The sequence below is a fragment of the Tricharina praecox genome, assembly GCF_024521635.1.
Source record: "Tricharina praecox strain CBS 144465 chromosome Unknown BZA05scaffold_19, whole genome shotgun sequence".
In the NCBI taxonomy this organism is placed as follows: Eukaryota; Fungi; Ascomycota; class Pezizomycetes; order Pezizales; family Pyronemataceae; genus Tricharina; species Tricharina praecox.
Genome location: NW_026250421.1, coordinates 272966 through 297392, shown reverse-complemented (window position 1 = coordinate 297392; position 24427 = coordinate 272966). Strand labels below are relative to the sequence as shown.

Genomic DNA, 24427 nt, shown 5'->3' with positions numbered 1-24427 from the left:
CGGTTAACCAAGTACCTACCTAGAATTCTAGATACGCTTACCTGCGATCCCAGTGGTGGTTATTATGATTCTGTAGGGTATGTACCTAGCATGTACCAAGGACCTGCTACTCGCTCTAGCAGTTTACGCGAGCAGAAAAATGCTGAAACGCTTGACTGCATGCGGAGTGATGTTCGCCAGCCGATCGACGTGGCTGTCTAGACTCTGGAGGGGTTCTGTAGTTGCATCCTCAAGTCTTGGTCCCACCGTCCACGATAAGGAGGGGAGCCAGCGGTCAGCCAGCCACCGTGACCGCCCCCGCCCCGCACGTAGGAAAATTGACCAGTCTGCGGGTAAGTGTGTATTCAACGGGATATGTAGTTTGTTTGTCCTCGTGGCGAAGAGCCGGACAACTTCATCGTGGGGGAAGCACTGCATTGCACTGCACTGTTTGAACTTTGCACTTTGCACTTTGCACCCAACCGACCATGCCATGCCGCAGAGCAGCCACAGAGTGACACTGTGACACAGCGGCGGCTGCAGAAACGCTCAAGCCCTGAGTCTTTTTATAGCAATCCAAGAGGCCTGTAAGTATGTCTGTACTATCATCTATGTAGGTAGGTAGTATGTAGATACTATGTTACTAGTTGTACCAAGGTCCAACACACTCACATCACACTCCCACTCATGGCGGGAACTCCCCCCCGGCTGTGGGCTAGAGTAATTACCGACACAGCGAGAACATTTTCGCGACATGAAGCAGGAGATGCTGCGCGGTAAGCTAGGTAATATCATACGCGAAGGAATCCAAGTCAAAATGAGACTTCAAGCAGTGGGTTAAGGGGGGGGGAGTGGCAGTGACAGGCTGTGCGCTCGGAATCAACATCAAATTCTCAGTGGTGGTACATATCATACATACCCGGAATACTCTACCCATCTCCAGTCCCAGTCTCCAGCCACGATCGCACTACACATGCGCATCGCATCGGTGAGACATAGGGATCCCTTGGAGTGCACAAAAGAAAGAAAGAAAGAAAGAAGGCTTTTTGTGCTTTCGTGCTTTCGTCCCTTCGTGCTGCGAGTCTGGGACGGCGGCAAATGAACTGCATATTAATAACCTACTAACCACTCACCTACATATGTCTTGCCTACCTACTTACCTAGTTCTCCCTACTGTATCTATCGATCCCACACAGAATCCTCCCCCCCTTCTCCAGGCACCAGAGACAGAAAGAAGGAAGGAAGGAAAGTACCGTCGCTATAAAGCGCTATTCACCCCCGTCATCAACAATCGAACCCAAGGTTCTGCCGTTTTGCGTTCTGCGTTCAGCCCAACGATGCCAGCATTCCTCAAATTCTACACCACGACAGCGGCCGCGATACTGTGGTGGTCATGGATCACCGTAGCAGAGAAACAGAATATCGAGTACTGGTCCCAACCGGGCTCCGAGTACACGTGCAAGATGGAGTACGAAGGATTGAATCTGACGCGGAATGATTGTTGGTTCCCCTCCTCCCCCCTCCCCACTTCTCACTCCTGCTGGTGGAAAATCAAAATGCGAAAGCGATCGGCACTGACGGCGTGTGCGTTGTTCGTTTTGTAGGCGGTAAGGACGATACGTACGGTGGTTGTGCATACGCACCCAACGCCGCCGATCCCATGGTGTGGTGTTGTCCTCCAGGCGGTATGTCGCCCCTTCATCATACCATCCTCGACACAGGCAGCGAGTGAGCGAGTGCTAACAGCCTCCAGACGCCTCCTGCTGGGGCTGGGGCCAAGCGTGCCAGACAGGAAAGAAAGAGTGCAACAGCGGCACCATCAAGTGGTGCTGCGACGAAGTGTACGAGGACTGCGAATTCGAGTTCAACAAAGTGAGCCTGTGCCTCCTGAAGACCGCGCTATTCGCGAACCCCTTGAGCGCCTCGCCGTCGACACTCGACTCGACAATGAGCTCCACCAGGTTCACGGCGACCATCGAAGTGACCGCGATAGCGGTGGTCGCGCCGTCGGACGCCACGGCGTCGTCGCGCTCCACCATCACCCGCTCCTCCGGCCCAACATCGACAGAGCGCCCGGCGTCCTCCGAGGCGCCAACATTGACATCCGCCACATCCGCAGCTGCCTCGGCGAGCGCGGCCGCCTCGCCGGGGATCAGCACGGGGGCCGCGGCCGGCGCCGGGGTCGGCGGCGTGCTCGGCTTCATCGCAATCGTGGTCGGGGTATTCTGCTTGATGCGACGGAGCCGGCGGCGGCGGCAGGAGGAGGACGGCGGCGAAAAGGTCGCGGGCGGCAGCGTGGGCGGCGATCCGTCAGTCGGCTTGATGAGCCCCCAGGGCTGGCCGCCCGTGGCGATTTCGGAGTGCGCGGGAACCCCAGTGCAGAATCGACATGAGCTAGAAACGAAAACCTGGCATCATGAGCTGGATGTAAACCCGTTGGAGCTGGAGGCGATGCAGAGGCCTGTCGGAGCTATGTTGCCGCAAAGAAACGTGACGGAAATGCAGCGGCCGAGGTGGTGAGGGTAGGGTTAATGTGTATAAGTGTGCATAATAATGTATAAACAAGAAGTAGAACTTCCGTTGATTCCGGGCTGGCGGGGGGGATTTTCGGGGTGATCGGCGGGTGATTGACGGTGATAGTAATCCTGCACTCGTCCTGCATCGTATAAGACTGAACAGGAGCGGTCATGTTTTCCACGAAGTATGTAATATCATACTGACTACTTCTGCGCCGATGAACGGTACGCGGGCCAGCCAGCCAGAGGAGCAATGAAAGAAGATCGCATTAGCCTGAAGCGGTGCATTGTGCAATGCCAGTTCCGTCACAGCAGCCACATCAACTTGAGACACAGTGGTGTGCATCTCACTTAAGCCACCACATCGCACGGAGAAGGAGGAGGGCCGACGAGAAAGTTCTCTGACTGAGAGCTACACACAGCCGTGGAAAGTCTGTTCTGCATACTCGGGCCGGCTGTTTCGGCGAGGCGATGTTTACGCTCCTAGTTATATGTGGCATCACTCGATCCGAGACCGAGAGGCGCAGAACTCCTCAGAATTCAATCAATGGCGCGGCCAGCTTTGGAAGAGGCACAAGTTGTTGAGTGATTCCGAACGTATGGGTTGGAAGTACAGCATTGGGTTTAATTCAAGGTATGTATCACAATGAATGAGCAGCGAGAAGGCTCGCGGGCCTTGTCATACGCTTGAGCTTCGCCCGTTCTGCCTCGTCACCTCACTGTGGTGTAGCGTAGCCGGGCATAACTATACGGGCACAGCCGCAGTGCATGGCACAGCCGCAGCAGGAGCTTTCCACGTGTGGCCGATGAGTATAGTACAGTTGCGCATATCACATGAATTCGGACCCTCCGCTCCGCCGCCGCCGCCATTTCTGCTGGCAATGCCCAACTCCAATACCAGAACTTGGTGCATTGAGATCGACCCACTTACCCAAACGATCAAACAAGAGAGGAACACCTCGGGTCCTACACATTCGCAAAAATGCGCGGTGTTGGAAAACGGCGGACGGTGGTAGAACCGCACTTCCTGCCGTCCTGGGACCGCCGAGTCGTGTGCGGTCCGCAACTTCGTCTTAGCTAGGTATTTTCCCGTGTCCGCCGCCTTCCAGAACGTAGACCCACTTCTCACGCAAGCCGCTACATACCTCATACCTCATACATACCTGGTATATACTTCCACGTTCCGACAGCTCATGCTGACTACCCACCACGATGCCGCCCACGGAAGCAAACGAAGACACGACGTGCGAAGATGCACCGCCGCCTCGTGTGGACGCTGCCAACGAAGCCCCCCAGGAGCTCGACAAGTCCGCCGACGAGAAGTGCGCCCTTAGCCCACAGCCCCACAGCCCCACAGCCCCACAGCCCCGCAGCCCGCAGCCCACAGCCCACAGCCCACAGCCCGCAGCCCGAGACGTTGTCGTCGTTGTTGTTATTGCTTACACATCTCCTCCAGGCAGTCCGAACATGAGCCGATCTACCAGGACAATTTCCAGGACAAGTTGCGTCGCGCGCAGGCGTTGCGCGAGCAGCTCGAGCGCAGGCTGCGTGAGCACAGAGAGTATGAGCGCAAACAGGTGGCCTTGGCGGAAGCTGATGTGCAGAGGGCCCCGAGAGAGAAGTGCGTGCATCCGGCTTTTGTGGCAGGCGGTGATGGTGATGGCTGATTGTGGGTTTGTGAAGGTGCGAAGGTGCGAAGGCCGTGGATACTGCTACGGCGAGTGAGGATGGTGAGAGGGGTTGTGGAGGGATCGCTGGTACTACGGCTACTGCTATCGACAAGCCCGAGATCGACGAAATTGACAAGTACAGGAAGAGGTCGGCATCTCTGTTTCTCTCTCCCTCCATCTTGCTATTCCCTTGCTGCTGATATGTACATACTTCTCCATCCAGCTCCGCCGACTCGCCTACGGCCAACAACAACAACAACGACGACGACGACGACGACGGAGCCCAGTTCCCTCCCCAGGACGCCGCTACGGCCACCGAAGACGAAGACGATCTCCGCGAGGCTCTCGCCGAGCTGGACATCCAGGATTTCGAACGGTATGATAATGTCTTACCTTTGGTGCCTATCCGAGTGATCATGTTACTGATGTCTCAGTCCTGCCATTCCTGCTCCGCGCCGCCGCATAGTCCCCGATATGCATGCCATACACAGAATCATCATGCATGATCTTGGCTTGGGCTGTAAGAACTAGAGGGGCCAGCAGATACCCAAGAAATAGAGAGCTACCACAAGGAGAGGGATGATGTTGGCATTTGCAATGCTTTGTTTTGTTTTGTATTTTTGTTCGGAGTTGGGATAGACTTGTTGGGTGTACTATAGTGATACCCTGTGATTAAGCTGGGGCCCTGTCCTTTGGGTATCTAGAATTGAGTTAACAGAGCTGGAGCACACCCCTGCCCCGCCATCCCCCACGTGCCGAAGCCCCCCACTCCGCAATGTCCAGCAGCTCCCCGCCGACGGTCACGATAATCGACATCCCCCGATCGCACAGCTCACCACTGGGGCACATCCTACGGTCTTCATCACCACCTGCGCATCCCTTCCCGCAACCCACCTCCAAACGTCCCCAAAAACCCGACGAAACGCACCAGCGCCTGCTGCCACGGCTCCGCGCCGCGCTCGCCGCGCTCCCCCCCTCGAGCACCTTCCACGCCCCACGGCACACCGCGCCGCCTCCTCAACACGAACTCGACTTCCACGGTAACCTCTGCTACCTCACCCCGGTCGCCCCCGTCGCCCCCGGCTCACCCCTCCTCCTCTCCGCCGGGGAGACGATCCTGTCCGATGTATCGGACCTCTACCTCGTCCCTATCACGAACCCTCACTCCTCCTGGACCACCCTAACCCTCTCGCACCCCTCCCCTCCAAAGCGCTTCCACATCCCTCCCCATTCGTCCTTCCTCCTCGGCCCGCTCTCATCCATCGACCTCCCCGCCGCGCTCGGTCCTCGCGAGCTGATCCTCCTCGACCCCCCGTGGCCGAATAAGTCCGCGCAGCGCTCGGGACGCTACAGCACAGCGGACCGGTTTGGCATCGTGAAGCTGCTGCGCGGGCTAAGGCTGCAGGACGCACTCGTCGATGGCGCGCTGCTCGCGGTGTGGATCACGAATGCGACTGCCGTGAGGAGGTGGTTAAACGAGCTGCTGGATGGCTGGGGATGCACGCAGCTGGCGGAGTGGGTGTGGGTTAAGGTCACCGGCGAGGGGAGGCCGGTTGTAAACCTGGAGGACGCGGCGGGGGAGGGGGAGAGGAGGCCGTATGAAGTTCTTGTTATTGCGCGGAGGGGGGGTGGGGGTGTAGGCGCGGGGGAGGGGATAGTGAGGGATAGGGTCCTCGTCGGCGTGCCGGATTTTCATAGTCGCAAGCCGTGCGTGAAGGCGCTGCTTGGGGAGGTGTTACCTGTGGGGTACAGGGCGGCGGAGATCTTTGGGCGCGCGCTGACCGAGGGGTGGTACACGGTTGGCGATGAGGCGATCAAGTGGAATTGGGAGGGGCATTGGGTACACGAGCGGGAGATGGGGGAGGGAGAGGGACAGGGAGATGTCGCGCCAGAAGGGCAGGCAAGGCTTGTCGCCGGTGCTGCTTTTGATTTGGATGTATAGTAGGGGAGGTATGCCTCTCTTGCTCTCTCTCTCCGGCAGACTTCAGACTTCAGACTTCAGACTTCTGTGACCTAACGGATCTGTGGCTCTGGAGTTGGGCACAGTGCGTGTACTAGATACTTACTTCTCTGAACCACACCTACTCTACCGTCCCCAGAGTCTGGGGACGGAGAACCGATCTGGTCGTGGAAGGAATGTTGCTTTCGGCCAGCAGCCATCAGCCAGCCTCTTTCCTCCTCCTCCTCCTCGTCTTTATTCTTTTTGAAGGCCGCAGTGACGCTGGTGGTGGTGGTGGTGGTGGTGGTGGTGGTGGTGGTGGACGACACCATCCAAATCCGCGTCGATAGCAGTGGACCACCTACCTACATACCTTCAACATGTGAAAGACGAACCTGCTCCTGCTCCTGCTCCTGCTCCTGATCCCCAGCTCGACGTCCCAGACTCCCAGACTCCCAGACTCCCTACCTACATCTTACATAGTACAAACGAGCCAGATACTCTAACAATTAGCTCACCCCGTCATCGCGCATCCGTCCTCCCCCCCCTTCCCATAGTTATCCTCCTCCCTCCCTCCCTCCCTCTCTCCATCCCTCTGTTCCAACGCACCCACCCATTGCAACCACCAACCCGCTTCCGCCCACCTCCATACCGCCCACCTCCACCTCCATACCGCCCACCTCCAAACGTATCCCATCCCCGCAATCTCCACGCCTATCACGGAAGCCAGAAGCCACCCGTCAGTGAAGCGGGGAAGCGGAGTGCTGGCGTTGCTGTTGGTATGGATGTTTGTATGGATGTGTGTATGGGTGCGCGGGGTGCGCAGTGCGTGCGGGGTGCATATGCAGGGCTGGGATATGTAATAACCATGCGGGGAGGGCGGCGGGTCTTTCTTTCTTGACTCGACTCTGGAAGGATAAGTTCAGCATAGATAAGGGATATGAATAACCAACGAACTAAGCGTCTACTGTCTATGTACATAAAAAGGGAGGAGGATTGTTCATTCATGCAAGGCGGCGAAGAAAGGTCTGGGTCGGTCGTTCATTTCGTCAGAGACGTCCGTCCGCTTCACTCTTGGCTCTTTATCTGCATGCACGCGCTGCGCTGGCGATACGATAGTATACCGAGTAAAGTATCTATGCAGAGTGTCTATGCAGAGTGGATTGTTCTCTCGCGGCAGCTGCGAGGCCTCCTCAGACGTAGAGTTCAGTCCAGGCGTCCGGACGCGGAAGTTGTAGGGAGGAGCAGGAGGAGCAGGAGGAGGGATATCGACGGACGACGGATATTGCTTTTCCCTTTTTCCGACGGTGGTGAGGTGGTGAGGTGGTGGTCAGACATCCTGCACAGCTCGACGTCTCGGAGGAGACCGGCAGCTGGGGACGTCTGGGGGATTTCGAGCTGGACTGGAGTCTGGACTTGAGGAAGTATGATACGGATGTTCTACACTTTCTAGTAGACACTGATTGGACGGCTTCTATTTACACGCGAGAATGTATCGAGAGTACAAATTATTGCAAAGGAAAACAAATCATCATCATCACCATCATCGGAAGAAACAGCCGAAAAACAAAGGAACATAACGGAACGGAGAAGCAAAAGGAAAAGGAAAAGGAAAAAACAAACTCGACAACTCCATCCCATCCCATCTATCACCACCGGCCACCGGCCCACCCAAGATAACGCCACAAAGATTCCATAGATACAGTCATACAGTCATATGTACAGTGAGCATGAAGAAGGAGAAATCAAACCCCGTAAACACCCCCCCCCCTCCCCCTAACTCCAAGATACATATTACAATAGCAAAAAAAAGAAAGAAAAAAAAATCTAATCGTCCCTCCTGCCCGCTTTCCTCGCCTTCCTCCCCTCTTTGAGCAGATCCTTCATGGTCTCCTCGAGCGCGGCCATCTTCGCGAGGACGAGCTTGCTCAGCATTGCGTCTGCGCCTGTAGCCATCGCCATCTGCGTTGCAAAGCTAGACGGGACCATGCGCAGCGACTCATCGGCGTCGATGTTCGTGAGCGTAGGCGTAGAGTGGATATCGCGTCTAGAAGAACTCGGGATCGGGCGCGGGCGCGATACCGCAAGCTTCGGTGGCGATTTCCGGCCCGATGGGCTGGCCTTCCGCTTTTGTGCCACTGCCGAGGATGATTCCGTGTCTGAGGGGGACGAGGAGGAGGCGCTGTCGCGGCGGCGGAGGAGCGGGGTCGGGCTGAAGAGGATAGTGTTGTTGGATCCCGTGCGCTCGTGATGGCGATTCGGCCGGAGCTTGCGGGGCGGCGCGAGGAAGGCGATGTGTTCCGCTGGCCCTGGGGCCAAAACTTGGGGACTGGAGGGCATGTCGATACTGTAAAGTTCGGAGGAGTAGAGGTCGAACTTCTCGTCGTGATCTTGGTCGCGATCGTGCGTAGATTCCTCGTTTGTTTCGTTGCCGTCGGCGTCGCCGTCCACGGAGTTGGCTTCATTATCGGCGTCATCGTCTTCGGTGCGGACGTCGAGCGTTTCCTTGTAGGTTCCCTTGGAAATATCGGGATCTGACTTTGGCCGAGACATGGAGAAATCCCGAGGAGGAAGATGGGTGCGCTGGACCATGGCGCCATAGTCACGGATGCTGTTGAATCGTTGGGGACCTCCCCTTCCTCGTCGGAGTCCCCTTTTCAACATGTTCGCTCGACTGAAGCCCTCGGCTTCTGTTGGCGGGGAAGCTGCAAGAACCGTGTTCATCCAGGAATCCACATTGTCGCCCTGTCCGTCAACGTCGCTTTGTTCGCCTTGCAGCGTAGTCCCTCGGAATGGCCGCGCAAACACCTGCTCGAGAATACGCTCCTGCTGGGTACTGGAGGCTACCGACTGCTTACGGCGCAACCGCTTCACCGCAGGGTTCAGAAGACTGGTAGTTTCATCGCGCGGTTTGAAGGCGGTCATGGTGTGCTTGGAGCCCGTGTTCCTCCCTGAGATTGCGTCCGAAGGTACAAAGGTGGAATTCCGCAGCATTGTGCGCTCATAGAAGTAGATGGCGGCCAATAGAGGTAGGTGTGTTGCTTTGACTACGGTCCTGTTCATCCGAACGAAGCGGCGGAATGGCATGGCATAGCGGAGTGGGTGAAGAAGCCAGGCAATGATGTTTGTGGGTGCAAGGTAGGTGAATATGGCCTCGTTTTTGACCAGCGTGATGGTATTCACGGCCACAAGGAACTGGTGTTCTAATCCAGAGTCAGCATTGCACGTGGCAGGGAGAGCTGGACAGGCTACCTTCGACGCTGTTGGCAGCCACTTGCGCAAAACTGTTGGTGAGAACAGTGATGAGGATGGTGACGATCAAAAAATGACAGATGATCAGAAACGCCACCAGAAGGAATTTGCCCAACGCCTGCGGTCCATGTCAGTAATGTCCGAGTGGCTGTCTAATGATGGGGAATCTTACATTGTAGTTGTCCCAAGTTTCCCATGCCTAGAGCACAAAATATCAGTGATGGTCCAGAGAATATGCACTGGTATACACATACAGCAGGTGTGAATCCCATCACCATCTGGAATAGAGCGTACGACACATCCTGTGCCGACGAATATTCCCTGGCAAAGCTGAACGTGAAGGCCACGAAGAAACCTGAGCAGCTGATGACTATCAATACCAATAGAGCAATCATATCGGCCGCCATAATACTGGAGATTTGTTAGCTTCCGTATGTTTAGCTAGCCTATTTGAGAGCACAAACCGGAACGCAATGATCAGTTGGCTGAAGTAGCGGTAATGGTCCAGAATAGAAAAGATTCGTGGGAACAAGAAGATCGAGCACGAAGCAAGAATATCAAAGCTCCAGTCGGTGATATAGTCCCGTTCGTCCGGCATGAAAAGCCCGACGATCCTCAGTGCGTAGAAACTGTAGTCATGTCAGCGTCAAAACCCCAAAACCCTCGATATTTGTCTGTGGGAGGCCTCTTACGTCATGAACAGCAAGAAGATGATGAAGTCGAAGGCATTCCACATGGACAGGAAATATAGTGTGACCCCGGACTCGTTGAAGTCTGCAATTTCATCCTGGAAAACTTGTAAGTATCCTTCACGGCTGATGGGGGGATCTTGGCTAGCATACTATCATGAACCCGAACGACCATAACCAAAACAACACTTCTAGTGGAGTGATGGTATAAGATCGTTCAATCAGGACCTTGAGGTGGCTGCATAAAGTCAGATACAGATATCTCATCAACTCCAAAAAATACTACTCACAGAATCAACAAGATGGCCAGAGAAAAAGTCGAGAAGATGTGTCGATATCGGGGGATCCTCAGTCTGGAAAGCTTGAAGAGGCTGGCATGTTTGCCATCATAAATCGTGGCGGTTCTCCGCTCCATGGGCCTTCCATCACGGTGCAGCTGGTCGTACGCCGAATGGAATACGATGTTCCCAGCCCAGATGGATTCAAGGTGCTGGATGACCACCGGATTGGCGATGAATTTCTTTGCCTGTGTCCGATGTCAGTGCGATCCCTCTCGCGTTGAAGGGCTTGTTCTGGGGCTTACCTGAGCGCGTATTGCGATTTCCAAGGCCGAGATACGACTTGCAGTTGCGGTTTGTGATCGCTTTTGTGCCGCCGCCCCGGATTTTTGATCTGCGGACAGAGTCTGTTCCATTCCTTGCAACGGATAGAAATCATAGCTCAGTGCGTCGATCTATGAGGGTTATCGTGTTAGCCAGAAGCACCTCGTTTTGCAGAGATCGGTTGGTCGAATGTACCAATTCTCTCGCCGAGAACTCCTTCAAGAACTTGATGGCCAGCAGCTCACACAGCAGAGCTCTGGTCTTCGAAGTCGCGGCATTCCTAGGGTTCTCTTCGGCCTCTTTCCTGAACTGCAGGCAGTTGGCCATCAGACTGTAGATGATTCCCTTCGAGAGCCTTCCTTCTATCTGCAGCAGGCGGCCCAAGACCGGCTTGACGATGAAGCTCGAAACCTGCGGCGACCGCAATTGGTCCCATGTGAGCGAGGTATCCAGCGTCCTCTGGACGTCGTCCCTTATGGTGTGCACGAGGTTGTAGACTGGTATTGACTCTGCGAAGCGGAGCCAATCAGTTCCTGCAGGGATTGTTTGGGGTACATCATGTAGCCGTTGATATGCATACCAAGATCGGCAGCGAAGATGGGTAAGAGAGTTGTCGAATGCTCGGGCTCGCTGTCTTCATATTCGGCCGAATGTTCTTCCTCTTCCTCTCCGAAGGACTGATAGTCGTTTCGGTTCACGTTTGGAGAGTTGAAGCCAGACGACGAGAAGGCGGAATTTGAACGTTGGCGGCGTATCCGCGGGTGCAGAAGTGCCGATAACATTGTCGAGAAGCACGACGATGACGACGGCGACGACAGCAAAGGGTGCAAGAAGAGATATCAAGAGGAGACAGGCAAGCAGAGAGATATTGGAATGTAAGAGCTATGAATTGGGGGACCTGGATGAAGAAAAGCAGTGGATTATATCCTGCCTCCCTCCTGTAGATATTTATTTCTTCCTCGACTCGACTCCATTACAGGCACACCGGCAGGACGTACGCCATGTAGGTACCTGTGCCTGGTCCATGGCCAGGGCAGGCTGTGGCGATGCAAATTTCTTTTTTCTTTTCTTTGCTTTCTCTCTCTCCCGCGGTGTTGGATTTCCTCTGATATCTTTTTTGCAGCTGTGTGCGCGGTGTAGCCGCGATAAGAATGTCGCTGAGAAGAGTAGCGAAACAGGTAACTCCACCAGAGCGATAAGGAAAGTTTGAGAGTTTTTTCCTTGCCGCTGGGTCGCACCACCAACGCGGGAGCTCGACTGTGCTCGGAGGGGGTTGGATGGTTGGGCACAGGCAGGCAGCAAGAAAGCAGGAGAGAAAGCAAAGAAGGGGGATCGCCGTTGATGATTGTTGCTATGATTGTGCTTTAATTGGATATGTGGGGCGTGGGCATGGGGGAGGGCGTGGGAGCGGGCGATAGACGACGGACGTGGGCCGGACTGCTGTTGGTGCGCGTGGAACGGCTTCAACGGGAGGAACGGAAAGCAGCTTCCTCCTTCTCTCGCCTTGCGTGCTGTGAGCGTCATCTGCAGATGTTGGCTGTGGGATGTAGTCCATTAGGTCGACATTTGCCGTTGCCGTTTCAACCATCACCCACGTCCACGTCCACGCCCTCCCCCTCGTCCTCGTCTCATCCCCGTCCTCCTCCTCCGCCCGCACGCAACAAGCCCTTGTCGCTCGCCTCGCCTCCACTCACCGGAACCAAAGATCAGGAACGTGCGTGCATATAATCAAAACCACAAAATCAGGTATCGCGGACGCACAGCAGCGGCAGCAGACCGCCCGACCGGAGACATCCTCGGTATGGCCGCCGCCGCCGCCCAACACGGGAAGCTCGAGGGATACGAGACCATGTGGGTACCTAGAGTACCTCGACTGCGGCCGTGATCAACGGAAAGGAAAGATGTCGCCGCAACGGAGGCGATGGCGCTCCCCCACACCCCTCGTCCTCGTCCATCGCTCCCGGATATCACGGAGGCGGAGTACATACATGAGTAAATGAAGTCTCATGTCCGTCATCATAACCAGCTTCCTCAAGGGTGGAATAGGCACCTGTGGTAGTTAGGTACATCATTGCCTTCGCGAGCTCGACCGTGTGGAGTAACTAACAACTATATCGGTATGAAGTATATTGATCTCGAGACGTTGGCAGAGCAGCTGCCATGTACCTAACTGTTAGCTACGGATGATGGAATCCCCCTTCACGAGCTCGAAAACGAGTGGTCCCGCGCCTCGACTCGGCTCAGCTCAACGGTGAGCGATATATGTCGACCAACCCACCAAGGCCGCGAACAGGAGCCGCAGCTTTGCGATAGTTATTGCTGTCGCTGGCCATCTCGCCAACAGACAATACTTGGTCTTGCAACAATTTTTCCCTCTCTTTTCTCTTTTCGCAAACTGTATCACAGTTTCCGCCCGCCCGCCCGCCCTCTTTCTCGAGAAAGTCCACAGTACTACCGATTTATCACCTGCCGATGGCGAGCCTGGCCAGCACTCTCTACATAGGTTTTTATTTTCTTTCTCTTCACCCGTTGCCAGCTTCTCTACTCTACTCTTGAACTGTAGCAGCCACCACGAGCTTCTCTTGATTCGAAGCACACTATTTAGTATAGTACTTCCCCGCCGGCCTCTCGTCCGCTCGTGCGCACATAGCTGCGGAAACCCCGTCCCTAAGTGATCATTCTGGCCTCCGAGCGATACCTCGCGGCGGCCTTGTTTATTTTCCTCTTCTTCTTCTTCATCTCCATTTCTGATCGGGGCCCACCCCAGACTCTGATAGATATAGAGTACGGTATGTAGATAGGCGTTTAGATATCGATCGCGAAGGAGGGAGGGAGTGACTCTTCGGGTGTGCCAGTGACCAATCGGTATCGAGTATTCGTATGTATGCGTCCTGGGGAAGCGCAGCTGCGTGGTCTGTGCACTCCTTGCTCGCTGCAGCGCACAGCTCGCAGCTCGCCCCGCAGAGCCGCGAAGCCGCTTGGTGGATCTGCCCCACCCCGGGCCCCACCACCTATCATATGGTATGGTATTTACTTTTTTACATGTGCACGCCATCACTGAAAAGCGAGTCCTCGTTTCGCAGTGGAATCTACTTGGAGATTTGTTTCATCGTTCGGTGTTCGGTATTCGATCGTTCGATCGTTCCCGCCGCCCGGTCATGGCTGTAACATCGATGGTATCATGGCACCTACCTATCATATCACACATCCAAATCTTGTCTCCTCCAAGTCTTACCCACGAGTCACCCTTCTCTGCGCTGCCGTGGAGCCAAGCCCCGTTGTCGGAGCCCCTCCGTCCCCACGAACGCCCGGCGTGACCCATCCTCTATTCCTGACGATTGCTCCTCCTCTTCTTCTTCTTCTCCTAACTTTGGAGCGTGTGCGAGCAGCAGAACGTGCGGCCATTCTGTCATGTGGAGTTTTCGAAATTCCGACACTGGCAGTTAGGTTTCACCTCGTCCATTACCTCCGCGCATCCCGCACCTATGTACATCCACACCAAGAGTAGCGGTTCGAGACCGGATACCTACGCTTTGCTCGAGTTCGGGGCATGGTGAACTTGCGAAGGCAGTGCAGCCTCCTATGGAAGTTGGAACACCTTGAACTGATGCTGGTTTCGGAATCTACGGTCGAATTGTACACACATGGTACTGCTGACTTTTGGGAGCATCAGGTACTCGCTTGACGGAGGAACACATCTTGTTCCAACAGGCTACATAGCCTCGCCCTTGCAGTCGATACTTGGTTCGGATAGTTATCGGCGGCCGCACCCGCACAATTGCTCCGATGAACCGGAGGTATGTAACTAAGGCCGTCGTGACTCCGCTGTCGAGGTATGGATCCATGGCGCGGCATCCACGCCGACTGTGCCTACTACCGGTAGTAGGAGTAGGACGACCGCGACTTTGTGGCCCGTGGGCGTAAACGTGAGTCACGGGACCCTATCGAAACCGCCTGCATGTTTGCCGCACCACTTTCTCCTCCGTTCATTCGTCGCTTTCGTCTCTTGAGTCTTTGTCGTGGTCGACCACTGAATGTACTTACACACCGTTTCACATGACGAGAAATGCTATTACTACCGATGATACCTTTCCCCAAGGTTCATCCTCATGTATGAGTGCTCTTATATAAAACGCCGAAGGAATCAGGAAGGCCTCGATATGGCGGCCCAGGTGGCAGTTGAGTTCATGTGGACACTTGAGGGCACACGGTAACGTTGAAGTACGCGGGCATGGTAGCGCCATCTAGGAAGAAGCTTGGAGCTCATGATCTGGGCCGTCCCCACGCACCGCCTACCGAGCGGCCTACAGGCTATGTACGACTCCAGAGCCCTCTCTCCAAAATAGAGTACCTAGACTTTCTAGGTAGTATGTACTCACTCGCGCAACAAATTGTGACTCCTCAGTGGGCGACTCGAGAAACCAACAATGATTTCAACACCAACGAAGTTGAGAAACGGTGAGAAAAACCAACTTGATGCGGCGTCTGTGAAACCCCTTTGCTTCCGAACTGCGTGATGGTCGCGGTAAAGAGGATAATGCAACCGGGTGTAGAGTATGTACATCTGGGGATCTTACTTCCGCCCAAGAAGTATCATCTGTACTTGCTCGAGTGCCTCCACCCTCTACGGTCAATGACTGGTGCTTCACCAGGAATCACTCAAGAGATCTTGGATCTGATCAGATGGATCCCCTTGCATTAGTTATCGCGTTGCATCAAATCTTTTCAGCCTACTCTTCCCCTCCAAGCCTGCACTTCCACCTTTATTTTCTTAGGGTGACGCCACGCTTCCTTGCTGGACGTGAGATCGCACCTCACGTCCTCATCGCCCATCTCCACCCCGTCTTCTGGTACAGCCCCTGGCAAAATGTCTTCGCTCGTCGATGGCGTTTGGCAGTTTGCCGTAATTTCAAGCCCAAGTGAGACCCGTGCAGCCAGCCACTAAGGGAACCCCAGTTGCATAGAGCTTGGCATCATTGCCCCACCAGAAAATTTTATACCTTCTTTTTCGCCATTTCGTTTCGTAGTTTTTTTTTTCTCTCTCCTCAAACCTGCTGCGCCCCCCGCCCTTTGCCGACTGGTTGCTCCATACATATTCCTTCTTCGAATTCCTTGAGCGTGGTGCACCGCAGATCTGGTCCTGCTGCTGCTATAAGGTCCTTCCTTCTCGCATCTTCACTCCCGGGTCCCCCGCTGTCAGGAACCTTCTACTACTACTACTACTCCTCCCTAACTCCACCTCCTCCCCCACCTTTCATTCCTTCCGCTTCAATCCCTTTCAGAAACCCCCCCCCCCCCGCGCATTCTGAAACCCACGATGGCCGGATTGAGTACTGGAAAGCCTACGGAGACGGCGGTGGCAGCGGCGAGACCTTTCCCACCCGTAACAGCCAGGCCCGTGGGACCCGACGGAAAGCTTGTAGTAGAGCGCCTCGCAACGTTGGAGTTGGAGGATGGCAGCGCGTACCAGGGATACTCTTTCGGCGCGGAAAAGAGCGTATCTGGAGAACTGGTGTTCCAGACGGGTATATGCTCCTCGCTGTCGATGTAATAAGCTTCAATGGGTGTGTGGGGTTGCTGATTCCTACTCCTCCGCTACGCAGGAATGGTCGGCTACCCCGAGTCCGTTACAGACCCCTCGTACCGTGGGCAGTTGTTGGTGATCACATTTCCCTTGGTGGGAAACTATGGTTCGTGGGATTCTTTTTCCGGTCCTGGTAGATTGGTGGGGCGAGGGTGAATAGCGACTGACCGTGGCGTTTCGTGGTTGCTCCAGGTGTGCCATCGCGGGAAGCTCGGGACGAATTGCTCGAGTCACTCCCGGCCTACTTCGAGGCGAACCAGATTCATGTCGCGGCACTGGTTACGGCGTCGTACGCGGGGGAGGAGTTCAGTCACTACCTGGCCACAAGCTCCCTTGGAACTTGGCTCAAGGAGCAGGGCGTGCCGGCGATCTACGGTGTCGATACCAGAGCTCTGACCAAAAGGATCCGGAAGCAGGGTTCGATGCTTGGAAAACTGTTGATCCAGAAGCCGCAAGTTGGCAAGGAAGTCGAGGAAGAGAGGCCTGCTGCGGTCACTAGTCTCGAGATTGGCGATGCGCCGGTGGGCGACTGGCGTGAGGACTTTGAGAGTATCGAGTGGATAGATCCCAACAAGACAAATCTCGTCGCTGAGGGTAATTCCAGCTATTCCTCTTCATCTTGCTCAGGACTGTGGACTAAGGTGAACAAGTGTCGATACGGGAACCCCGGGTATTCTCACCACCGGAGAACATTGCGCTCAAGCGGCCAGACGGAAAGACTGTCCGCGTTCTGTGTGTGGATGTCGGTATGAAGTACAACCAGCTCAGGTGTTTCCTGAGCCGCGGTGTGGAAGTCAAGGTTGTGCCCTGGAATCACGATATTCTTTCCGAGGCCGGTAGTTACGACGGACTGTTCGTCTCCAACGGACCTGGTGACCCAGCCACACTGTCAACAACGGTCGAGCAGCTCCGCAAGTGCATGGAGGCGGCCAACACACCCGTCTTTGGTATCTGTCTCGGACACCAGTTGCTCGCCCGTGCGGCTGGAGCTCGGACATCCAAGATGAAGTTCGGTAACCGTGGACACAACATCCCCTGCACCAACATCATCTCGGGCCGATGCTACATCACCTCCCAGAACCACGGATACGCGGTCGATGCAGACAGTCTTTCTGACGGATGGAAACCGCTTTTCGTCAATGCAAACGACGACTCGAACGAGGGTATCTACCACACCGAGCGACCCTTCTTCAGTGTACAGTTCCACCCGGAGAGCACACCAGGACCCCGGGACACCGAATTCCTGTTCAATGTGTTCTTGAATGCTATCGCCGCGACACTGGTGGACAAGAGCGCCTTGAAGCAGCCTGTTGAGATTCCCGGAGGAGAGGTCGAGCACAACAGGAAGGTCAACCCCAGGGTGAAGGTCAACAAGGTCTTGATTCTGGGATCTGGTGGTTTGAGTATCGGACAGGCTGGAGAGTTTGATTACTCTGGCAGTCAAGCCATCAAGGCGCTGAAGGAGGAGGGAATCTACACCATTCTCATCAACCCGAACATCGCCACCATCCAGACATCGAAAGGTCTTGCTGACAAGGTGTACTTCTTGCCCGTCACGGCAGAGTTTGTGCGAAAGGTCATCGTCCACGAGAAGCCCGACGCTATTTACGTCACTTTCGGAGGTCAGACTGCCTTGTCGGTCGGTATCGAGCTTAAGGATGAGTTTGAGGGACTTGGTGTCAAGGTCCTTGGTACCCCTATCGACACTGTCATCACGACCGAGGACCGTGAGCTCTTCGCCAGAGCCATGGACGAGATCGGTGAGAAATGCGCCAAATCGGCCTCTGCCTCGACCGTGGAGGAGGCTGTTATTGCTGTGAAGGACATTGGATATCCCGTTATTGTCCGTGCTGCATACGCTCTGGGTGGTCTGGGCAGTGGTTTCGCCGACAACGAGGAGCAACTTGTGGATCTTTGCAACAAGGCCTTTTCCGCCAGTCCCCAGGTCCTCGTCGAGAGGAGTATGAAGGGCTGGAAAGAGATCGAGTATGAGGTTGTCCGCGATTGCCAGGACAACTGCATCACCGTCTGTAATATGGAGGTTCGTTCATCACTCCCCCTTGAATAACAGTGGCACAGTTACTCACTCGTTCAATAGAACTTCGATCCTCTCGGTATCCATACTGGTGATTCCATCGTGGTTGCACCCTCGCAGACGCTTTCGGACGATGACTACAACATGCTCCGGACCACAGCCGTGAATGTCATCCGTCACCTCGGAGTCGTCGGTGAATGTAACATCCAGTATGCTCTTAACCCCGACTCGAAGGATTACTGCATTATCGAGGTCAACGCCCGTCTCTCCCGGTCTTCGGCGCTCGCCTCCAAGGCCACTGGATACCCCCTTGCCTTCATTGCCGCGAAGCTCGGTCTCGGAATCCCCCTGAACGACATCAAGAACTCGGTGACCAAGAAGACCGTCGCTTGCTTCGAGCCTTCGTTGGACTACGTCGTTGTCAAGATCCCCCGTTGGGATCTGAAGAAGTTCACCCGTGTCTCGACATTGCTGAACTCTTCGATGAAGAGTGTTGGAGAAGTCATGAGTATCGGCCGAACCTTCGAGGAGGCTATCCAGAAGGCCATCCGAGCGACCGATCCCAGCAATGCTGGCTTCAACGCTACCGACGCTCTCATGTCGATCGATCAGGAGTTGCAGACTCCCTCGGACCAGCGTCTCTTCGCCATCGCGAACGCTATGCAGCAGGGCTACTCCGTGGATAAGATCTGGGAGATGACCAAGATTGACAAGTGGTTCTTGAACAAGCTCATGGGTCTTTCTCGGTTCGGAAACGAGATGACGAAGTACACCGATGCGACCATTCCTCGCTCCCTTTTCGTCCAGGCCAAGCAGCTTGGTTTCTGTGATAAGCAGCTGGCCAACTTCTGGGGCTCGAACGAGAACGCTGTTCGTCGCATCAGGGTTGAATCCAAGATCATGCCTTTCGTCAAGCAGATCGATACCGTTGCCGCCGAGTTCCCTGCCTACACGAACTACTTGTACCTGACATACAACGGTGTCGAGCACGATATTGACTTCAACGACCATGGAGTCATGGTTCTTGGTTCTGGTGTCTACAGAATCGGATCCTCGGTTGAGTTCGATTGGTGCGCTGTCCGCGCCGTCAGGACGCTTCGCGAGAGAAAGATCAAGACGATCATGGTCAACTACAACCCTGAGACCGTCTCGACCGATTACGACGAGGCTGACAAGCTCTACTTCGAGAACATCAACATCGAGACCGTCCTCGACATTTACCACCTCGAGAACTCGAGCGGTGTTATCATCTCCATGGGTGGTCAGACTCCCAACAACATTGCTCTGCCGCTGCACCGCCTGAACGTCAAGATCATGGGAACTTCCCCCGAGATGATCGACTCTGCTGAGAATCGTTACAAGTTCTCGCGCATGCTTGACAGAATCGAGGTCGACCAGCCTGCCTGGAAGGAGCTTACCAGCTTCGAGGAGGCTAGGGAGTTCGCCGAGAAGGTTGGCTATCCTGTGCTGGTCCGTCCGTCTTACGTCTTGTCTGGAGCCGCCATGAACACTGTCTACTCCGTCGACGATCTTGCCAGCTACCTCCAGCAGGCAGCCGATGTCTCGAGGGAGCACCCCGTTGTCATCAGCAAGTACATCGAGAACGCCAAGGAGATCGAGATGGACGCTGTTGCGAAGGACGGACAGATGATTATGCATGTCATTTCCGAGCACGTCGAGAACGCTGGTGTTCACTCTGGTGACGCCACTTTGATCCAGCCCCCTCAGGATCTTGACCCGGAGACCATCCGCAGGATCGAGGAAGCCACCCGCAAGATTGGAAATGCCCTCAACGTTACTGGACCTTACAATATCCAGTTCATTGCCAAGGACAACGACATCAAGGTCATCGAGTGCAATGTCCGCGCTTCCCGATCTTTCCCTTTCGTGTCCAAGGTTTTGGGTGTTGATCTTATCGAGATGGCTACTCTGGCGATCATGGGCTTGCCCGTTGACCCTTACCCCACCGTCGATATCCCCAAGGACTACGTCGGTATCAAGGTTCCCCAGTTCAGTTTCTCGCGTCTGTCTGGTGCAGATCCCGTTCTCGGTGTTGAGATGGCTTCCACCGGTGAGGTTGCTTGCTTCGGTCGCGACAAGTACGAGGCGTACATGAAGGCGCTCATCTCCACCGGTTTCCGCTTGCCCAAGAAGAACATCTTGCTCTCCATCGGTTCCTTCAAGGAGAAGATGGAGCTGCTTCCTTCTATCAAGAAGCTTCACCAGCTCGGATACAAGCTCTTCGCCACTGCCGGAACTGCGGATTTCATCCAGGAGCACGGAGTTCCGGTCCAGTACCTCGAGGTTCTCTCTGATGATGACCAGAAGTCCGAGTACTCGTTGACGCAGCATTTGGCCAACAACTTGATCGATCTCTACATCAATCTGCCCTCCGCCAACCGGTTCAGGCGCCCGGCCTCGTACATGTCCAGAGGTTACCAGACCAGACGTATGGCTGTCGACTACCACACTCCGCTGGTCACGAACGTCAAGAACGCCAAGTTGCTCATCGAGGCGATCTCCCGACACTACTCCATGAATATCTCTTCCATTGATGCCCAGTCGAGCCACCGCACTGTTATCCTTCCCGGACTTGTTAACATTGCCGCATTCGTGCCCGGACTAGCGATTGACGGAAGCCGTGACTTTGATGAGGTTACCAAGGAATCCGTTGCCTCGGGTTTCACCATGATCAGAGTCCTTCCTATGGGTGTCGAGAACAGCTTGACCGATGCAGTTGCCCTCAACACTGCCCTCGAGAACAGCTCGGTTGCTCACTCTGACTTCAACTTCTCTGTGGCTGCCACTTCGTCCAACTCGGAGCAGCTCGGCGCGCTTACCGGTAAGGTCGGATCTCTCTTCATTCCGTTCAACCACCTGTCTGGAAACATCAACAAGGTTGCCGCTGTCACTTCGCACTTCGACGTCTGGCCTGATCACAAGCCCATCATGACCGACGCAAAGACCACTGATCTTGCTTCGATCCTGCTGCTTGCCAGCCTCCACAGCCGTAACGTTCATGTCACCAGCGTTACCACCAAGGATGATATCAAGTTGATCACCCTGGCCAAGGAGAAGGGACTGAAGGTTACCTGCGATGTTGCCGTGTACTCTCTATTCTTGAGCCAGAAGGATTATCCTGAGTGCACTGCGCTCCCGACTGAGGAGGACCAGGCCGCGCTCTGGAAGAACTTGGCTTCCATCGACTGTTTCTCGGTGGGAAGTCTTCCTTACCAGCTGTCGCACGCTACCGACCAGAAGCCCTCGCCAACCGTCGGAATTGCCGATGCCCTTCCTTTGCTGTTCACTGCAGTTTCCGAGGGCCGCTTGACGCTCCAGGACATCACCGCCCGCCTTCATGACAACCCCAAGGTCATCTTCGATCTCCACGACCAGCCCGACTCATCGGTCGAGGTTGAGATTGGGCGAGCGTTCACTGCGGAGGAGCGTGCCAACTGGTCTCCTCTTGCGGGACGCCAGCTCAAGGCTGTCGTCAAGCGTGTTGTTTTCCAGGGCAAGACCGTTTCCCTTGATGGACGCCTCACCTCCGATGGAACTCTCGGTAAGGATTGGTCGGCCTCGTTCCCGGTCCAGATCTCGTCTCCTCCCGCGCAGACGCAAACCGAGCTGCCCTCGATCCGCTCTCTTCTGAGCCCCAGACTCGGTGCAAGCACCCGCTTCCAGGCCCAGGCCGATGCTGGCTTCACCCCGTCCTTGGAGCTGCCCAACTTGCAGCTGCACCCGGAGTTTGTCAACCCCACTGTGTCACCTGCCCTCGCTGCGCTCCTCTCCAAGGACTCGAAGTTCAAGCGTCAGCACATCCTGTCCGTCAACCAGTTCGAGCGTCGTGATCTGCACCACCTGTTCACTGTGGCTTCCGAGATCAGGCTTGGCGTTGAGCGCTGGGGTGTTGTTGACGTCCTGAAGGGCCGTCTTCTCTGTACCATGTTTTTCGAGCCTTCCACCAGGACTTCGGCGTCATTCGATGCTGCCATGCAGCGTCTGGGAGGACGGACTGTGGCAATTGCCGCGGCCCATTCGAGCCTGCAGAAGGGAGAGACCCTGCAGGATACCATTCGCACTCTTGCTTGCTACGGTGATGCGGTTGTGCTCAGACATCCTGAGGAGTCTAGTGCGGCTGTTGCTGCCAAGTTCTCGCCTGTTCCGGTCATCAACGGTGGTAAGTGGTATTCTCGCAATGATTCTAGCAGTATTCTAATCAAATATCATAGGCAACGGCAGTCTCGAGCACCCCACCCAGGCAATGCTTGACCTCTTCACGATTCGTGAGGAGCTCGGAACCGTGAACGACCTCACCATCACCTTCATGGGTGACCTCAAGTACGGTCGTACTGTCCACTCCCTGGCGAAGCTCCTCCAGCTCTACAACGTTCGCATTCAATTGGTGTCTCCTCCCCAGTTGCGAATGCCCGAGGATGTCCGTGCCAAGTTGGTCAGCAGCGGTTCGCTGGTTGCCGAGTCCAGCTCGCTCACGCCGGAGATCATTGCCCGCTCGGATGTGCTCTACTGCACCCGTGTGCAGAAGGAGAGGTTCGCGGACCTGGCCGAGTACGAACGTCTTAAGGACGCTTTCATCGTCAACAACTCGGTCATGAAGCACGCCAAGAGCCACATGATTGTTATGCACCCGCTCCCCAGAACCACCGAGATCAGCGAGGAGGTCGACTTTGACCAGAGGGCTGCGTACTTCAGACAGGCAAGTTCCTTCCACTTCCCGGATTGGTCCATTACATACTGACTGGTGTTTGACAGATGCGCTATGGCTTGTACTGCCGCATGGCTCTGCTCGCTTTGGTGTTGGGTTAGGCTGGCATGTCCCGCCTGCTCTAAGTGTGTGTGTGGATTGGATGGAGTATTGATCTTTTTTTTCATATCGTCTAAAAGCTTGGTTTCTTTTTTTCTTTTCTTATGGGGTTTTCTTTTGTACATGGACTTGGGTTTTTTCTTTTTTGTTCTTTCACTCCGGTCTTTGGAAAGACGGTATATACGGTAGTGACCATGAGTTTTTTTTTTCCGGATACCTACTCGTTAGATTAGACAAAATCAGGGTTTCATCCGCGTAATCCGTCGGCGTATACGTGTGGTGTTTTTTTTTTGGGGTGGGTAAGGTTTGCTATGGTTTGCTATGGTGGTGTGGCGTTACGTGGGGCTTTTATTTTAGGGTGGTGTTTTTCTTTCAGTGGCGTTTTTTCTTTAGGTTGTGGCGTATCTGTGTATTTAGTCTGTTTTTGTGTGTTTAGTGTGTATTTAGGTGTGCTTGGGTGTGGCGTATATGTGTGTATATTAGCTTTAGCTTTGGGTATTTAGTGGAAAGAATTGGAAGGGGGTGGGGGTGAATAATGGATGCGAGTGTGAGTCGGATTTGAGAGTTCCATTCATGCTGCTGTAATTTGTATAATGAGAAAGGAGGGAGAATGAATGGTAGTGGCAGAGTCCTGTGACGGAACACATACTTGGAATCAACCCCGAAAAATGGGAGTGACGCCGCGTTAATATTCAACTGGAATCAGCGTTGAGACGAGCTAATATATCACAATCCACGCCAACACACTTGGGTGGTATGTATCGCTACCACATATTATTACAGGGTGATACGAGATCACTGCCATTCATCTTGCCGCCCCTTTCCCTTTCCCTCCCCCTCTCACTTCCGGTCACTTTATGGTTGCAAAGTTTGAAGCACAATGGATACCCCAACGTTCTGTGAAGCTTGAGCCGCCATTCAGCTTCAACGACGAAAACGGTGAGACACTGCAGAGCCCTCCCTATGTACATGCCAAGCGGTTCAAAGAATGATACCGTAACCGGACTGTGTGGAATATATCGTAGAGTACTCTAAGAATCTAGTGTCCGTGACGGAGTCTAACCCTACCCTAGAGTTAGTTTATCAAGACGGCAGCATACTCTGCAAGGGCTATCGATGTTCGTCACTCCCTATTCATGAGGCTGGCGGAGGAAGAGGGGTTAGACTCCATTGAATTTCTGTTACCCATTCATCCTATCCAGGACGGGTACCATAGGATTTGCTTACGCCACAGATTTACGAAGTCGGAACAAAAAGTCGTACATACATGGAAGTTGTACGCAAGCTCATCATTCTATGGCATCCTCGCATCTCTTATCTATTCTAAAGAGTATTT

The 24427-nt window shown here is 54.7% G+C and overlaps 4 protein-coding genes across 4 annotated transcripts; 3 read left to right on the top strand and 1 right to left on the bottom strand.

Moving 5' to 3' along the window:
* The first annotated feature begins 1457 nt into the window (after positions 1–1457).
* BZA05DRAFT_403625 (uncharacterized protein) lies at positions 1458–2815 on the top strand. Its single transcript, XM_051484225.1, has 2 exons — positions 1458–1664; positions 1733–2815. Exons 1-2 carry the CDS (start codon positions 1640–1642, stop codon positions 2497–2499), a joined length of 792 nt encoding a protein of 263 aa, XP_051337753.1. The 5' UTR covers positions 1458–1639; the 3' UTR covers positions 2500–2815.
* An 892-nt stretch (positions 2816–3707) lies between these two features.
* BZA05DRAFT_420197 (MT-A70-domain-containing protein) lies at positions 3708–6107 on the top strand (the record flags this gene model as incomplete). The annotated part of the gene is made up of 5 exons (XM_051485630.1): positions 3708–3817; positions 3952–4116; positions 4179–4313; positions 4389–4541; positions 4952–6107. The coding sequence occupies 5 exons, from the start codon at positions 3708–3710 to the stop codon at positions 6105–6107; spliced, it is 1719 nt and encodes a 572-aa protein (XP_051337752.1).
* A 1769-nt stretch (positions 6108–7876) lies between these two features.
* On the bottom strand, positions 7877–11512 carry BZA05DRAFT_93998 (putative integral membrane channel protein). Its single transcript, XM_051488823.1, has 11 exons — positions 11228–11512; positions 10843–11156; positions 10629–10778; positions 10336–10571; positions 10199–10283; positions 10049–10143; positions 9821–9985; positions 9611–9767; positions 9529–9555; positions 9357–9474; positions 7877–9307 (listed from the first exon to the last, which is right to left on the bottom strand). Exons 1-11 carry the CDS (start codon positions 11427–11429, stop codon positions 7932–7934), a joined length of 2925 nt encoding a protein of 974 aa, XP_051337751.1. The 5' UTR covers positions 11430–11512; the 3' UTR covers positions 7877–7931.
* A 4255-nt stretch (positions 11513–15767) lies between these two features.
* Positions 15768–23248, top strand: BZA05DRAFT_93957 (uncharacterized protein). The gene is made up of 7 exons (XM_051488822.1): positions 15768–16172; positions 16251–16337; positions 16424–16825; positions 16882–18272; positions 18330–22446; positions 22499–22983; positions 23040–23248. The coding sequence occupies exons 1-7, from the start codon at positions 15965–15967 to the stop codon at positions 23091–23093; spliced, it is 6744 nt and encodes a 2247-aa protein (XP_051337750.1). The 5' UTR covers positions 15768–15964; the 3' UTR covers positions 23094–23248.
* The last annotated feature ends 1179 nt before the right edge of the window (positions 23249–24427 follow it).

Coding starts and splice junctions, on each gene's coding strand:
- BZA05DRAFT_403625 (XM_051484225.1), top strand. CDS start 1,640: ATGGTGTGGTGTTGTCCTCCAGGCG. Junction 1,665..1,732: donor GTGGTGTTGTCCTCCAGGCG/GTATGTCGCCCC, acceptor AACAGCCTCCAG/ACGCCTCCTGCTGGGGCTGG.
- BZA05DRAFT_93998 (XM_051488823.1), bottom strand. CDS start 11,429: ATGTTATCGGCACTTCTGCACCCGCGGATACGCCGCCAACGTTCAAAT. Junction 9,986..10,048: donor ATCTTCTTGCTGTTCATGAC/GTAAGAGGCCTC, acceptor ACATGACTACAG/TTTCTACGCACTGAGGATCG. Junction 9,768..9,820: donor CAACTGATCATTGCGTTCCG/GTTTGTGCTCTC, acceptor ACAAATCTCCAG/TATTATGGCGGCCGATATGA.
- BZA05DRAFT_93957 (XM_051488822.1), top strand. CDS start 15,965: ATGGCCGGATTGAGTACTGGAAAGCCTACGGAGACGGCGGTGGCAGCG. Junction 16,338..16,423: donor TCCCTTGGTGGGAAACTATG/GTTCGTGGGATT, acceptor TGGTTGCTCCAG/GTGTGCCATCGCGGGAAGCT. Junction 22,447..22,498: donor TGTTCCGGTCATCAACGGTG/GTAAGTGGTATT, acceptor CAAATATCATAG/GCAACGGCAGTCTCGAGCAC.